Source organism: Aptenodytes forsteri, unplaced genomic scaffold (assembly GCF_000699145.1).
Source record: "Aptenodytes forsteri isolate BGI_AS27 unplaced genomic scaffold, ASM69914v1 Scaffold145, whole genome shotgun sequence".
NCBI lineage: Eukaryota > Metazoa > Chordata > Aves > Sphenisciformes > Spheniscidae > Aptenodytes > Aptenodytes forsteri.
In genome coordinates, this window is record NW_008795122.1 from 606225 (window position 1) to 623722 (window position 17498).

Below are 17498 nucleotides of genomic sequence, written 5' to 3' on the forward strand. Positions count from 1 at the left end.
TCTTCAGTTTTGGGCCCCTCGCTACAAGAAGGACGTTGAGGTGCTGGAGCGTGTCCAGAGAAGGGCAACGAGGCTGGTGAGGGGTCTGGAGAACAAGTCTTATGAGGAAGGGCTGAGGTAACTGGGGTTGTTTAGCCTGGAGAAGAGGAGGCTGAGGGGAGACCTCATTGCTTTCTACAACTCCCTGAAAGGAGGTTGTAGCGAGGTGGGTGTCAGTCTCTTCTCCCAAGTAACAGGCGATAGGACAAGAGGAAACGGCCTCAAGTTGTGCCAGGGGAGGTTTAGACTGGATATTAGGAAAAATTTCTTCACCGAAAGGGTTGTCAAGCACTGAACAGGCTGCCCAGGGAAGTGGTTGAGTCCCCATCCCTGGAGGTATTTAAAAGACGTGTAGATGTGGTGCTTAGGGACATGATTTAGTGGTGGACTTGGCAGTGTTAGGTTTACGATTGGACTTGATGGTCTTAAACATCCTTTCCAACCTAAAGGATTCTATGAGAAGAAAACAGTTTCCATCATAAAGCAAGAGCTTAGGAAGTTAGGTCATATTTCCCAGACTCCTCCTGCTGCTCTCTGAGGGCGTACCCTTTCTTAACCCTGCCTTGATGATGCTTGGCTGTATCAAAAGACTTAACTTCAGTTCAGTCCCTCTGATTCATTTCCTTCCAAATTATATTATTATAGTCTCTAGTAAACAAACAAGCTCTGTAAAGCATTATTTTTCTTTTAGAAAAAAAAACAAGTGAAGAAATGGATCTTAGAAAAAACTAAGCCAATCCATATGCATGCCTGTTGTTCCCTGAGACTTATTGTTCCCTGGGTCTGGTGACTCTGTTGGCCCGTCTTCCTGACAACTGCCTTTCCTGCTCTCCCATGAAAGACTTTTTATTTTTTAATTAGTCATTTTAACTTAAAGACGTTGGCTGCCAGAAACAGGATCTTCATTTTTCCTGGAGATAGGATTTATGATCCTCAAAGCTTGCAGTTTTGTCCCATTGTCTAATAAATGCCTTCACAAGTGCCTTGTTTAGCACTGACTTATTTAGGTCTATTGTGTTGATTCCTGGCTCGGTCTTTCACACAGTTCTCTAAGCTATTGTGGTGCCGAGACAAATTCTCATGACTGCGGTACAATAATTTTGCATTATGGCCAGATGATATGCAATGTTTGTAAGACTGTTGAATGTCAACATTTTATTTATTGCCTAGCTATCTATACGTATATGCGAGGATTTGGAGTCTATAGGGAGCAAGCACTCTATGTATTATACATGTGAGAATGGGGTGGGGAATAAATAAAAAGGGAAGGACATGCAAAAGTGGGCTGAGAGCAGTGGTGAGCTGGATGGGTAAAATAGAGTCATCGACTGTACACAAACCAAAAATTGTAAGCAAAGACTTGTAAAGAAAGGATGAAATGTTAAAATTTAAGAATAGTAAAAATGCTGGATAAGCCTTTCTTTGATGATCAGATATGTTCCACTTAAAGCTGAATGGGGGGATTGCAATCTTCCATTGTTTTGGACTCACAGCGAAGAGCTGTGTTGTTTTTATCACTGTCCTGGAAGGCAGATTTCAGATGTAGAAAGAAATAGTATGGGAAGTATGGATGCTTTTCTTGCCAAAGCCAGGTTTCTCCTCAGGGGCTGCCAAATTTACTGGATTTCTTTTCGGTTTGTGAATCTTTGTTTTAATGCAAGAGGAATAGAGTAAGCTTACAGAAGAGTACTTTATCATTTTAAGGTATTATTTGTTCTACTTGGTGCGGTGGTAACTGTCTATTTAGCTTTTTGGAAGGTAGGACACTGGATTATTCCACGAGGCTGCTGAGCAAGCTTGGCTGCTTATATACATTTTAGACAGAAATTAAGCATTTGTGGTTAGATTTGTTTTTCTTTGGTTATGTAGTTCTGTTTCAGTCGAGCTGCAGTGCAAGAAAATGACATAAATGCTACATATGCATAATTTATCTTACGGGACTTTTTTTTTTTTTCTTCCAAGTACAGTTGCTACTGTAAATTAACTTTTAGAAACAATGAACTTAAGGGAAAACTGAGGAATGTGTCTCATACTTTATAATGGGACGTTTGTGCTTGATTCTGTGCAGTTATAAATGACTCTACTGTTCAGCGCTGTGTTTAAGAAAATGCAGCTCAGAATTGGTTGTTGAAAAGATGATTTATTGCAGGCATAAAGATTTTAAAAACAATTCTTTTACTTATCCTTGGCCTTCAGGAGCAACAAACTTTTCCTTTTGGCTTCAGTTCTTTGTTCAAGAATAAGTCTACTCATGCAAGTTTGTTGAAGCCTAAAAGCATGTATTTATTTCTGTCCAAAAAACATTGACTTGACTTGATCTTTGAAAAAATATATGCTATATAAATAAATACTGGGATAAATAAAGTCTCCTGTTGGAGTAGGAGTGCTATACTTAATAATGCAGGGGACACTCCTGTTTGGCTCGGGGTGCTTTGACATTGTGCAATATTAAGAGCTTGAATTGTCCTCCAGTCTGAGTTCTTGTCCTGCCTATGTTCTAAGCTGGTGGCTGCCCATCTGAACATGGCCCTAGGAAGTCCTTTCTTGGAGAGTTTCATTGTCAGAAAACTTGAGCTAAAGAAATTAAAACCAAACTATTCAAAAAGCTAGTTTAGGTCAAGCTGAAGAGAGTGTTTTAAACTTTCTTTGTAAATCAGACTTATTTCAGCTGATTAATAGTCAGCTTAAGCTAGGATAAATGTGTTGAAATAGTGTAAATATATCAGTTTCAAAGCATTGATTAAACTGTCCCATGCAAACAATTTTAAGTGTCATCCTGTAATTTCTTCAGTTTTGGTCTCCATCTTTTACCATCTTCAGTTCTGGGAACTAAGATTCATTTCTTTCTTTGAACTGAAGAGAAAGAAGTGTTTCGTATATTTAAAGTTATTTGGGTAATCAAAATTTAAATTTCATTATTCAAACCCCAAGGATATATGCTCAATCCAGGTGCAGTTTTGTCTTGGAACCCTCTCCCCTTGTATGTTTTTCTTTCACTTTTTTAAATAAAGGAAGTGTTGAGACGAAACTGCTTTGGACTTCTGTTAAGTGTTTTCTCATTTGTGATCTTGTCTGTCACCTCCATCTATCCCCAGTGACTGATACCCATACAATAAAGAGGGTATTTTTTCTCAGAAGTCTACGATTCCTTTAAATATATAAACAGTCAGAGATAATTTAGCATTTAAATATTTTTTACTGATAGATTTGGTTGTCATATTTGTTTTTCTCTTTCTCCAGCTTTTGGAAATGCCAAGACTGTGAGGAATGACAACTCCTCTAGATTTGTAAGTATTTTCTTCAAGGCTGAATTGAATTCTTTTTAGGGGAGCACGTTATGTTGTTGGCTGTTTCTGTTTTACCTTGTATCAGCCATCAAGGCATCTGTAAGGAGGGAATGAATATTTTGGAGAGAGAACTTTCTTGTAGTTGTCTGAGGAGCGTGATGTTTGGAGGAGGCAAACACCTTCAGAAGCAATCAATATTTCATTTTGTACATTCGAGCCTGTTCTCCTTCCCCGATGTGTTAGTAGTGCATGATTAGCAGTCACCCCTGTCTTTAAAAGGTGCTTCACCTCCTTGTCAGAAATCTTGTTTTCTGATGTGGGCATAGAGTTCTATGGAGAATCAAAGTAGAGGTTAAAAAAAAGTTAGGATGTGACAGTCTGTGACTGGATGAAAACGTAATTACAGCGCAGCTGGATTCTTTAATTTCCTGGCACTGGTGCCTTTAATGTCAGTGACCATGTGCCTAGCAACTGGTCTGCTTAGCAAATTGATCTTTCTGCGTGATCTCATTTTCCATCTATATGTATACATTTTTTTGTTAAAATTTCTACTTCAGGTTCTCATTTTCTCTCTATGATGTTTCAACCTGTGTTTACAACTTCAGTTTTAGTATAAACATTTGTAGTGTTACTTTTTCGCTTGTATTCTTTATAATCAACTGATTGAATTTTGGAGTTTTTAGCATGAAACTGAATGTGAAATTATAGGCATTGACAATTGCCCCCCCCCCACCAAAAAAGTTGAAATTAGAGTTGGGATATACAGAAGTGTGAGCATTCATCATAGTTTCTCCTGCTAAAATCAGAAGACTGAATGCAACTTTGTAATTTGCTCACTTGTGTGCAGAAGAGTAATATAGAGTGAAATGTGTAAAGTAGACAACAGAAGGCAAATCAGTACACTGGAAAAATGGTGCGTTGCGAGTAAAAGCACATGGATAAAAGCCTGGGATATGGTGACACTGGAGAGCGGCTTTTTTTCTACATGGGAGACTTCTCTCCCCTTCCTTTCTGATTCTCGAGGGTTGATGATACTGTTTCCACACGGCTACGAATGCTCCTTTTGCAGCTTTCATTGCCCCTGCTTGTGAACAGAGCAAAGGGTCTTCATCACAGGCCCTGCAGGCTCCACAAATGTCCATGCAAGCAAGGTCAGGGCCAAAATTTGACGGACTGTAGAAAATTTTTTTGGATAGAAAGGATAGAAAAACTGCAGCTGTCAGAGATGACATACTACAGAAAGGAGGAGGAGACAGCAAAGAGGAGAAGAGGTGCCGTTTGCAAACAGAAGTCTTTCCAGGACAAAGTGCAACCAACTAGTATTTTGCCTTTCAAGTCCTGGCTTATAAACACAAAGCTAAAAATACTTTTGGAAACATCCAGCTGGCCCAGCCCTTGGGAAATTAAAATTTAATTATCTGATTTAATTCTTTATCTCAGAAATTTGAATCAGCTCAGAATTAACTTCAAACAAGAAAGTACAAGTACTGTCCTGTCTAGCCTGCCTCAGCTGCCAGCAAGGAGAAGAATAGAGTTTAAGTAGAGTCAAGCCAATCTTGACAAAATACCCAGTAAATTAGAAAATATCTTTGAGGGAGTCAATGTAAAGTGCTTGTTTTTTACGTTCTGTAATTTAAAATCAAAAGAGAAAGAAAAAAAGAAAACTCTTCCTAAATGCAGTGAATAAGGAAGTGTATTCCAGGCTTCTCCTTTCAGTAGGTTGTTTTTGTCCTCTGTTCAGTAAGCACCAGAGGGTGGTGAGATCATTTCTGTGCGGGGCTTGTGGGATTTGGTTGAATTACTACCAGCAGTTTTTATCTTTCTAAACTTCCTTGCCAATGTGAGCTGCACTGCTTTTGCGTTTTCTACATGGTATGGGTCTGTCCATTTTGTTACTGTTAAACGTAGCTGTTACTACATTAAACACTTGTCATACAAATTAAAATGATGCAAAGAGCAGAGCGATCTTCTGCGATATGGAAAAGTCAAACAGAAGTCAAGGAAACACACTGCGCCAGTACAGCTAAAAATGAAATCTCTTTTGCGGTGACAGTCTGTTAATTGTTGCCTCTCGTCTCCTGAGTTACGAGGCAAAGAGTTCAGTGGGAAAAATCCATCACTTTTACAAGGCAGGCACATGCTTATGGACAGGCACCCCACAATTACTAACAGTAATCGTTGCCAGCCAGTCCTTCAAGCCAAACTGAGCAGCTATCCTTCAACTGCCTTGATTCATGCTCCGAGAAGATTTTACGCTGGGAAAATGAGTCTGTGTGGAAGATAATTTCTTCCTGCATCCTTCTGTTAATAAGCATGGTAATACCTACATGGCCACAAGTATTGTCTGGTGTTCTTGGCGTTCTGGTGAAAGTTTGTATAACGTGCTTTTTCTTCATATAATCTTAGAAACTGAGCAAATTACTGGGTTGTATTACAAACCCGATTAAAGCTACTCTCGTGAAAATCTCTGGCTGTGATAATGCAGTTGTCTTAGAAGCTTTGAATCATTTTCTGTTTTTCAGAATTTGATGGAGTGTACAGGAGGTTGCCAGATTGCTCTTTTAGCCTGTAAAAATGACCAACTAACTTCTTAAAAAAAAGTCTTAAGCAGTTTTTCTTAAACAGAATTTATAGTCTTAAAATATGTTGCTTTCACAAGGAAAATACATGGATATTGAGTTTGATTTCAAGGGTGACCCGCTTGGAGGAGTTATAAGCAACTGTGAGTATTACTCTTGGTATCAGCATATTAACAGCTTAAATATTTTGTTCAAAAAGGAAGATTTTTAAATTATTGAAAAGATCAGCTGCATTTGTCTAATCAAGTCTCTCTCTATTGTTTGATAAATTTTGTTTTTTAATATTATTGTTGTTTTGTACCTTACAATAGTAAGGTACACTATTGCTGAATAGTGTACCTTAGAGTAAGTGAAAACAGACTTGAAGAAGTAAGCATGAATAATGAATGTACTGTATTGTTTAAAAGGTACTGAGTAACGTGTGTGAGTTTGTATATTGTCTCTGAAGCTGGTAGCAGATGGATAAGGGTATCCGAAGCTCTTTTTATACTTGAATCCCTGGGATCAGTTGTGTTACTTGATTTGATGGGTCATGAATTTATGGTAGATGATGTCTGAGATATGCTGTTTTGTAATTCCTAAGAGTGATACAAAGTATGCTGGAGAACACCATGAGGTGGGTATGTTTATTTGGAATCAAAGCGTTCTGTACTAATTTTAACACACCTCACAGTGTAGGAAAAGGCTTGTCATGAGAGAGGATGAACAGCTGTTGAGTTTAGGTGGCCTCGGAGGTTGTTACTTGATGTGAGGATGCTGCTATGAAATCTATAGCAATTCAGAAATTTTAACCAGCTCTCTGTTGGGAAGAAAGGCTGGGAACTGAATGCCAGCCCAGGATGCTTTGACTTGCTTTCCTTTTGAGAGTTTAAATGCAGCTTTTAAAAGAAATTGCTCTTCTGTGCTATATAAAGCTATGTTTGTTTTTCTTACTTTTGAAAAGGGATGGAGTAGGGCAGTGAGTGACTATACTAGGTGTCACTGACCTAGCCTTGACCTCTCTTCCCACTCAGCCAAATTCATCGCTGTTTCTAAAGACTGACTTTTGACTCCATTGGCATTTTACTGGTTGTGAAATAATGAGAATCATCCAAGGTGAACTGAACTCTCCAATATAAACATTTTAAAACATTGTGAAGAATTTTACGCATAAATATAGGTTTGGGGTTTTTGTCATAGGGCAAACATTTTTTCTGGACCAGGTCACCCTTTGGAACTGTGCCTGAAAGAGCATGATTTTTGTGACAGAGTACCTCTTGAAGCTCAAAGCAGTCACTGTGTAAGTGTTTATGGCTATCTATTAACTTTGACATTTGGCAGTCAACGAAATTAGAGGCCAAACATACTCAGTGTATTCATCAATAATGAAATGTGAAGAAAAAGGTTCTAGCAGGCTAGCTGTGTTGTTTGTTTCTTCTTATTTCACATTCAAAATAGATAGATAAAAATGAACCCTCCTTTGTAGAATGGACATTCAACAGTTTGTTTTTGAATGTACTGTGCTGAGTCATCTAATTAAAATATTGTGTCATATCAAAAGGCGATCCAAATAGTTACTCTATAGTTTATCTGCCTTATAAATCTTTGCATGTTGTAATTATAACATTACATGTAATTATAATGATGTGATGACATATGTAATCAAGGGCAGACATATTTTTAGATCTTCCTAAAAGATGCCTATTTTAGCCATTTTCCCTGTCTTCTTACATTTAATAAATATCTAATAGCAAGACAATGAATTTAAGTTTAAAAATAAAGACCTTATGTATAAGCCCTGTTGTGGAAAAGATGTTACTTGTTGAACTATGAAACACCCCATACTTGACAGGGTATGTCACAGGTAAATACTGAGTTTCTGTAGCTGCATGTTAATATATCTCATCTTTGATTTAATGTTCGCAAAATTTGATAGTCCATCCATCTCTCTTTTAAAACTGTACAGAATTCAAACTCTTTTAAGCAAGTTTGTTGTCCTGCCTTAGAACTTTTCCACACATCTGCAGCGTTGCATTGCAACAGAAATGCTTCTGTTGTGAGGTATCGCCATTCTGGAGATAGTGGGGACTTAAATACTTTTACATCACTTACAATTTGCTCTGATTTTAGTCATATTTAGGATTTGTCTTCTTAAGTGATCAAGTAAGAAGCTAAGGAGGGCTGACATTTCCTATCCTTAAAAGGGAAAGTATGGTTAGTTTGTTCATAAATATTCTTTGCTTTCTGACCATCTGTTGGTTTGGTGTTAACATGATGTGAAGATGACAGCATAATATTTTGATTAAACTTTAATAGTTGTATCTGATGAGCTTGATTTCCAAACATCAATGAAGGTAGTGGGCTTTTTGGATTGCAGCCTACATCACCAAGCTGTAGTTCATACTGTGAGTGGCTGGAAGCAGACATGGTGAATATCTAGTTTATTTTGGTGGCAAGAAGGGTAATGAAGATAAGCTACTAATTTTATCAGACTGGTAAAGATAAGCAGAGAGACCCTTTAGGCTAAAAGGTCTTGTTTGAAATGGTCTGGTCTGTCCTACTCTGAAATGCTGTGAAGCTCCGTGAAAGGCTAGTCAATCTGCCTATGACCCTTCACGTTGCGGCTGATGCTATTGTGACCTTCCCTTGGGCCATTCTCCTGGTGCCCTTCAATGAGCTCTTACTTCTTAATGACAGGGGTTCACCTACCAGCGAACCTTTCACGGGATGGAGCTAGAGGGTAAAATTATCATGACAATGCATACTGCCTGTCTGTCCTGTCCAGTTCGCAGTGAATGTCCATTGGTTTTAGCGGGAGCTGATAGTTCTGAAATGTTTAATGTGCTGTAACTGGAAGGGTAAATCTTCTGAGTAAAATTAGAATGGGAATAACAAAATGGAAGGGATTGTAATGGAAGAGGTTTGTAACATCTATTAAGTCAGAACTAGTATGTTCCCAAACTGAAGATAATTTTATGTTTGAACAGTGTAAAATACGTTTGGACTCATTACATGGCTGCTCAGAGCTTCTGAGTGCACTGATTTGTAAGGAATTTGACATATTGCTATATCATGATGTACAGTCATAAGAAGAAACTGAGAGTGGAAAATTTGAGATGAACGTGATTTATGCAATGTTAAAGTATATTACTTCAGTCAGGAATTTTTTCCCCTTAGACTACAAAAGAAAAATTATTTCAGGTATCATGTGTTGTACTTGTTTGATCCTATGTCGGCAGCAACTGGGGCAGGGGGGTGAGCAAGGGAGTGAAGAAGACTGAGTAAGCTGAGGTACGTGGTAAGCCTGAGTCGTTTGAATCCTCCCTTTTTGTTAGTTTTCTGAGAGTCCCAGCTTGTTTTCCTAATGGGTGGGAGATGTTGGAATCCGTATAAGGTGAGATGAGCACAGCCCTAGTGCTAGCTAACAGCCAGCCCATCCGTTCACGGGCTGACCTGTTTCATGTACGTGGGGTTAGGAAGCCCAAATTACTCTTGTGAGCTCTCCTGAACACTAAACCCTTGCTGTATTGTCACCTGTGACTGTAGATGTCCCATTGCTGTTTTGTAACAAACACCAGTCCCTGCTTAAAGGTATGCTGCGCTCTAAAATGCACTTACAAACAGGGAAATTGCATTTACATTTTCTCTCACTGAATTGAGTATGAGGTGTATCTGCTCTTTCCGTCCTCCCACGGGATGTTTATGGTTGCTGCTGTTGTGGTGAACACTTGTCAGCGCTTACGCGCTCAGAGGGTTTTTTCCAGAGCATTTGTGAAGAAAGGCAGTTGGAGCATTGGATAATTAACTTGCTTTCACCTGAGTGTAATACTGTGGAAATATATTACAGAAACCATCGATACTATTCTTAGTTTTCCATTTATTATAACTACCATGCTAGCAGGGATGGGAGCAGGAGAAAGAATAGTAGTTTCTTTTCCACCCATAATTACAGAATAGAATATATTTTATGTAAAAATGGGTATGTTTGTTTAGTAATAGGTGCTAATTGCAATAGCTTGTACAGCTCTAAAATATGACTCTCTATCCACAGATGCTGCATCTGTTTGGTACTCAAGGCGATGTTCGTGTGCGCACTTGGTTCGTTAGTTTTGTGACTGGTTTTGTGTACGCTTAATTTTATGGTTGAAATAGTTTTGCATGGTACAGTCCAAAACGTTTCACACTTGCAGTTGTTTAGACCTTTTGAAAAGTAGGGATCTTCTGATACCTTTCCCAGAATATTTGTAAGTTGTAAATTTTCACATTTCATCTGGGATTTCCTGCTGAAAGATACCTAGCTTTTTAGCTTTAGGTGATCTTTCCTGATCTGCCTAAGCCCTTCAGTGATTTAATGATTAACTAGAAGATAACAGTGGTGCAGGTGAAGTACAGTATACGTAATGCGTACTTTTGAAAAGCCATTTTTAACCAGCACAGTGTACTTAAAGTCCAAATAACAAGTGATTAAGAAAGGGCCCTGTTTTGCCATTTTTCCAACAACATGAAAGAAACCAATGATGTTTATCTAAAGCAACAACTTTTTGAAGTTAGCAAAGTGATAGTGATAACTTTACAACTTATTCTTCTTTACAACTTGTTTGTTCATTTTAAAAGACAAAAGTAATTACCCACTTACTGAGAAACCAACAACTCGGGCTGTTGATTTTAGTTATGTGATTGCTGTTAGTAATCTCCTTTGCTCAGGGAAATATGACACGAATTTTACAACTAGACATTTTGGAAAGAGGTACTTGTTGATTTTTTTAATCTTAACTTGTTCCAACGTTTCCCTTGGTGTTTCAGTTAGCACAGTTGCTGCCTTTTAGGTAATTGTCTTGCCTAAATTAGGAAGCGTTTAAAAAAAAAAAAAACAAAAACAACCACAAACAACACTAAACATTTTGATTAGCTCATTTTTAAACATCACTTATCACTGGAGTAATCAGGATTTAAGACTCCTAAAATTGTGCAGTCGTCATTTTTTCACTGCACATACTGCCCAGATAGTAGGTTTTGTTTGATACAATTATGGATCATTTAATTCCAGAGAACATTATTATAAACTTGGTGGGAATAATGTGAAAAAGTTCCTGAGAAACCACTACTGTACTTTCTTTTTAATCAGTGACTCTTTTTGATGGCAGCTGAAGAATCAAGGTAGGAAAACAGAAAACATAATTTAACATAATGTGGGTGTAGAGATAAGCTTCAGTGACTAGAAGATGTTCTGTAACTTTGGCTGAATAGCTAAAAAGGTCCTTGGTCATGGCCGGCTGAAGAGACTATGGCTAAAACAAACTTTTTCTGGATTATTCAGAATAAGACACCAAGGTAGTGTCATTTTTTGTTTGTAGTGTTTACTTATTCCTTTCTTGAATGTTGATTCAATTTCTAGTATATTTAGAAAAATACAAATATCCTAAATTTTTCTGCATCAGTCAAGTTCATAGGTCAAGTAACTGAAAAAAAATCATGTAAATTTGTACACTAGAGTTTCCAGAGGTATTCAGCACCGATTTCTGTTTTTCTTTTATGTTGAGTTCAGTTGAATGGTTTAGCAGGATGCTTACACAGATGTCTTGCGTTTAAACCAGTGTTATCTAGGAATAACAAATAATCTTCAGAATCTGAGGGATGTAGCTGGATTGAGTCATCTGAATCGATGGATATTCAAACAATATGATTTAAGAAGTGTTTCCAGGTTGGACCTTTCCAAACAAATTTAATTTTTACAGTTGCTTTGATACACACAACATATTTAATGTTTCAGTTCAAGCAGAAGCAGTGTGAGATAGTCCAGGAAGAACACCTAATCCGTAAATACACCATATGTAGTTCTGCATGTTCTCTCTAGATAATTCTGTATAGTCCCTATACATAATTTATATAGAATATATAACAAAATATGATATCTGTACAGTTTCGGGGTTTTTCCTTGTGTGTGTTTTCATATAGATAAGCACCATCTGTCTACACGTGCCACTGTAAACGGAATTACCAAGTGGATGCGTGCAGAAATCTGATGTGCATCTTTTTGTGTCTTCTCTTTTGACTGTTCAATCCACAGAATTTGTAATCATGTGAGAGTTAACACAAAAGTTACTTGTTATGCAGTAGTTGCTTTAAGGAAAATATATTTGGTTGATTTATTAAAATGCTAATTAGGGCAAACAAAGGGAAGAAGCTTTCTTAAGAGTAGGGCAGATGGTCTGGATATTTTCTACCAGTCTGATTTCAGTCTGCATGTGGGCATAAAAGAAAAAAAAAACCAGAGAATGAATACAGCTTTAAAAAGAATTGCTAACAGCTGCTTTGTTAAGGTAAATACCTGATTTTCTGTCAGTAACTGCATTCTGGAGCCTTTTTCCTCAATTATGAAGGCTGACAGAATATGGAATATTGGGACTTTGGAAAGCTGACTGTTAATTAGTTAACCTCCTTGCTTCTAAAAACATATAAATAAGATAAACTGCAGTGAAAAATCTGAGACAGTTATCCTTCTAACATAATTCATTTGACATACGCTCAAGAAACTGTTAACTCTGCTGAAGGCATGCATGTAATTAGAAGGCGGCTTACATATAATATTTTGCCAGGATATGTAGCTGAGCTTTTATGACAGCATTTGAGTAAATTTATATATAGAATGTTTTTAAACCCAAATAAGCCAAACTGCTTCACAAACTGCATTGCTTCAACATCCTTTGAAAATACAGCCGTTTCCTGAAGTGTGTGTAGCCACCGCGGGAGCTGTTTATTTCTTTGAGATTAAATTTGGCTGCGATCCATTCCAACGCTTCCCTGGAGAACCTTCACAGCCAGCATGACTCTGAACTGCCTGGCGCTCACCTTGCCTTTCTCAGCCCAAGTATTAACACTTGGACGGTGGACCAGCCTCTTCCTTTCAGTTATGAATTAAAAACTAGAGAGGATCAGGTATCCGATAGTTAGGCTAACTAACTGGATAGTTAGGATGAACCACAGCTGAAGGAGAGGAGCCCCAAACCTTAGGTGAAGTCAGAAGTATTGAGGTTGTACACTAGGCTGCTGGTGAGAACTACACCTTCTGATCTATGCCTTTCCAGCATAGCATCAACCATCAGATGTTAGTCATCTGTGATTTAAAAAAAAAAAAAAAAAGCCAACAAAATGGAAAAAGCAAAAGTGGAAATCTGTAACCTGCCCCATCCTAATGTAAAGATGACCTGCTGGCAATACGGGACAGCCACTTATTTGCGTGTATCTTGGGTGTACTGTCATCAGGATGTGCAAAACTTCCAGGTGCTGAAACAGGGCCACCTTTGGAAGGAAAGAGACTGTAGGGTTATTGAATTATAACAACACAAATGTCTATTCAAACAAGGCTAAAGTTCTGACATGATCACACAACGCATTTGATGGTGAAGAGGTACTGGTGAAGAGGTACTTGTCTTCATACAGTCAGATGCTCTGGTCGCTGGGAGCTACATTCACTGTCACCTACTATGGTCGTTGCACTTCTCTCAAGCAATTGCATGTTTATGGAATAACATAGTTGAGCTGGTCTGTAAAATATTTGAAACTTGTCCTACTATAAGCCAACCTGAAGATTAATAATACTGTCTGAATTTTGTCATTGGCTAATTATTAGAACAGAAATTAGTTTTTGAATCTGTCTTGCTGTAGTTTATTTGGAGGAGGGCCTCCTAAGGCTTGTATAATTTTGTGGGTCAAAGTTTGGTCTTTGGTTCCTATTCCACAAGAAAGGGTGTAAGCTTAGGTAATTACAGTGGGCAACACAGGCACAACATGCTGCCTGTAGCTAGTGAAAATATGAATACACTCTGTTGCACTCCTCCTTGCTCCTCCATTCATGGACCGAACTCCAGGGCAGATGCTCCCTCTCGGGCTAAGTCCTGGTGTGCCAGAAAGCCGGTGGAGCCCAGAGGCTGCAGCCCGGCGCAGAAGCATCCACTCCCCAGCTGCTCCTCCATGGTGGGGCTGGAGGGGGCTTTGCAGCACAAAGGTGGCTGCACTGAGCACCACCTCTAACTTTCTGGATTGCTAAGACTAAACAGGCTCAGTTTCAGCAGAAATGGAAATCTGAGGAAAGGTATAGTGGAACACACATTGGATATTACAGTAGCCAGGCAGGGGAAGTGTTTAGAAACCCCACGTGTCCTTAAATGAATTGGTGTTCCCTGTGTTTTACCTTTGTGAAATCTCATCTCAACTTTGTGGCAGCTCTTCTTAAGAGTGACATCCAAGCTGTGGTAATTTCCCTTTTGGGGCTTTCTTCTTGCATGGGCACAGCTTAGAGAGAACTTAACCCCAGTCAGAGAGTGCTATGGTGGGTACGTAGTGGTAGGTGCATGGGGAAACTCCTTTGCTATGCACTTGGAACAAGGCACTGAATGTCTCTATCTTCATGTTGCTGAATGTATGTAGCTTAAGAGAAACTGTATACTGGGAACTGTGGGTTTGCTATCTGGAAAAATGGTGTGGAGCCTTCGTGTGCCAGTGAGAAAAGAAGGAAAAACATTTTTCTTGTACAAAAACAGGGAGTGACACCGATACCTGTCCAGAGGTTCTCTTATCGCATCCCTCTCCCTTCTCCCGGTGCGCTGAGGACCACAGCCTTTCAGTGCAGTAAGGGCTGAACAACCTTTGTATTGTCACTTTCATGGTAGATATGATGTAGAGTCTGAAGTGTTTGCAATGTGTTACAAGTCAGTCCGCTTCTGCTGTGTGCCTGGATTCCTACCCATATTGGTAAGGCTTAGAAATGTGCCCGTCACTAACGGCAGTGGACGAAGCAATCTTCTTGTCAAACTACTCAATCAGTGCAGTGATGCTTTTCAAAGTGCTGCTTTTCCATTTCACTGTAAGTGTCTTATGATGGAGCTTCTGTCAGTCCCATTGGGAATTATTTCAGTCTGATGCACCTGAGGATCACAAAGTACTATATGATTATTCAGTTTAAATTCTTTCTTTATTTGGCTTCCCCCTTTCATTTATCCATCTTGCATGTGCTTAGCCTGTTAACATTTCACTTCTTTTCAAAACTTCACCCATACAATCATTCTCAACAAATCTTAATTTTGTGGTGGCACTGTAAATAGGTTGGTGTCTTTTGAGCACGTTGCCTCCCTGACCCGAGTTTTCTTTGCTGTTCATAGACTGCAGCATTTAGAAGTGTACTGGGCTTACAGCTTGCTCAAATAACTTATTTGAGAAATATGTACTAATGTGATACATTGTGATAAGGTTTGTGCCTACCATTTATCATCTTCTAATTTGCTGCTGATGATATAAAGCAATGAAGTAGAAAACGATGGGGGATTATATTCATATTAAGGGGTTTTGCTCCAACAATCTTTCCCTGACCTGTAAGATTTTGTTTGTTTGTTTGTTTAGATCTGCTAGAGAAGTCTCGTGTTGTTAAGCAGCCAAGAGGTGAAAGAAACTTTCACATTTTCTATCAGATACTGTCTGGTGCATCGGAAGACTTCCTCTGTAAGTGTTGCCCTTGTGCCATTTTCAGATATGAGTCGCCTTTATATTTAATATGCTGTTCCATGCACATCATCTTTTGTGGGAAATGTGATATTGATTCATTTTTCAAATTATTGGTGGTAGTGGCAATAGGAATACCTGAAGTAAATATATGGTTTGGTATTATCCAGATATCTGAGTCAGAATTGGCTTTGCAATTTATTATAAACAAAGAAGAAAGCCTATTCTTATTCAGGAGGCTTATAGTTAAAAGATCCTTGAAGAAAACTTAATCCTACTAATAATAACAACAGTTCTTGACAATACTGGTTCTGGGATAAAAGAGCTACTAACAAGAATGCTGTTACTAATGATATTTTTATTTGATTTATTAGGCAAACTCAAACTGGAGCGGGACTTCAGCAGATACAACTACCTGGGCCTTGATTCTGCCAAAGTGAATGGAGTGGATGATGCTGCAAACTTCAGAACAGTTAGGGTGAGAAGTAACAGGGGTCGGATGTAAACCCCAAAGGGCTCAACACTAATGCAGAGTTCTTATGCCCTCGGCCTGGCCGTTCGCGCTGGGCTGGGAGGGCCATCTTTTCTGAGTGCTAGCACTCTTCATGCAAGGATATAGCATGTTTGCACAGGGAAGCTTAGCTACAACTAGAAAATACAAAGAACGGAGTTTCTGGAGTATTCTAGTGGGAACACAAAAAAAAACAAAAAAAAGAAAAAAAAGGAAGGGGGGGCGGGGAAAGCCCAGACCCCTTGATCAGATCATGGGAAAGGTTATATTGTGTAGTTGCTTATGATGGCAGTGACTGAGCTTCATGAACCAGGTGATGCTGACCAAGTCGAAAGAAAAACAGGGCTGGGGTGGTTCTCAAGATGATTTACAGTGATGCTTTTGCTTGATTGTACTCAGGGACAAGAAGAATACAGGACCCTGTTACCCAGCATATGCAAATTTGGGTTCTAAATGTTACTGGCTTTTAGAGCAAGAGAGTGGACTGAGAAGACAGCAGTACCTGTTCATTTGACTGTGAAAAATTGGGTCGGGTTATAAACTAAATTAAGTGGCTAAAAAAAAAAAGTACTGCATTTTAGAAACCCATAAACTGAGTGAATGCTAGAAGTGGACTGGACTGACATGCCAGCTTGATTACCAGATCTTCTTTAACCTCTCTTTTATATTAAAAACTTACTTATCTAAGCGTAGTAATTATATCATGTTCTTTTTGTAGCAAAAGTGTTCATAAAACATTTCTAATTTATGCTAATAAAGATAAATGGTGAATTTTGCAAGTATGATCTGTTTAAATGTAGATTCTTTTATCTCATAATTTTATCTGTCCCCTTTCCAGAATGCAATGCAGATTGTTGGTTTTATGGATCATGAAACACAGTCTGTTTTTGAAGTGGTGGCAGCTGTTCTAAAATTGGGAAATATTGAATTTAAGCCTGAATCTCGTGTGAATGGCCTAGATGAAAGTAAAATCAAAGATAAAAATGGTAAGATGAGATTAGTGATGGGAGGAAAAACACTAATTTGTCTGAAGTTATTATTAATTTTGTAGTTTCTGTAGACATACAATATCCTTACAGATGAATTAAATTAGATTGTTTCCAAAACTCGCCTGCAGGCAAATATGGGTTGAATTCTGTGCAGTTTCAATCACTCTGTTTGAAATTCCAAAAATGATTATTTTCTTTTTTTCCACTTTATTAACACTTTCTTCTGAAATGTTAAACGGTGGTATGTATTTCTGTAACTGCTTGGTTATTCTGCAGTGGAGGCTTTTTGTTCTTTTGTAGTAGGGTATCTCTGCCTGTTAATGTCAGATTCATTTGGTCATGTTTTTGCAGTTGATACATTTTGAAAGTTCATTTATTTTCATTTGAAAGTTTTTCATCATGAAAAGTAGTCTGTGATAAATGGAAGAAAAGTTTCTTCACAAAAATAACCAGATAGAAAGTGCTCTCAAAACAGATAACTCTGTTTCCTCGTGCTGTGCATATTTTAAAAACTTTGCTTGGCAGGGTAGGGGGGAGAGAGTGTGGCTGGGGGACACTTCTGTAAAAGAAAATATGTTTTGGGAAAATACTGAACTATTTAAAAGCTAATAGATTTGGG

At 38.4% G+C, this 17498-nt stretch overlaps 1 protein-coding gene across 1 annotated transcript in view; it reads left to right on the top strand.

The window, feature by feature from the left end:
* MYO1B (myosin IB) overlaps window positions 1-17498 on the top strand; it is a 100903-nt gene that overhangs the window by 39944 nt on the left and 43461 nt on the right. The window contains exons 5-9 of the mRNA XM_009277126.1: window positions 3280-3326; window positions 5985-6048; window positions 15281-15379; window positions 15754-15857; window positions 16729-16876. Coding sequence (XP_009275401.1) covers window positions 3280-3326; window positions 5985-6048; window positions 15281-15379; window positions 15754-15857; window positions 16729-16876 — 462 coding nt within the window. The remainder of the gene's footprint in view (window positions 1-3279; window positions 3327-5984; window positions 6049-15280; window positions 15380-15753; window positions 15858-16728; window positions 16877-17498) is intronic.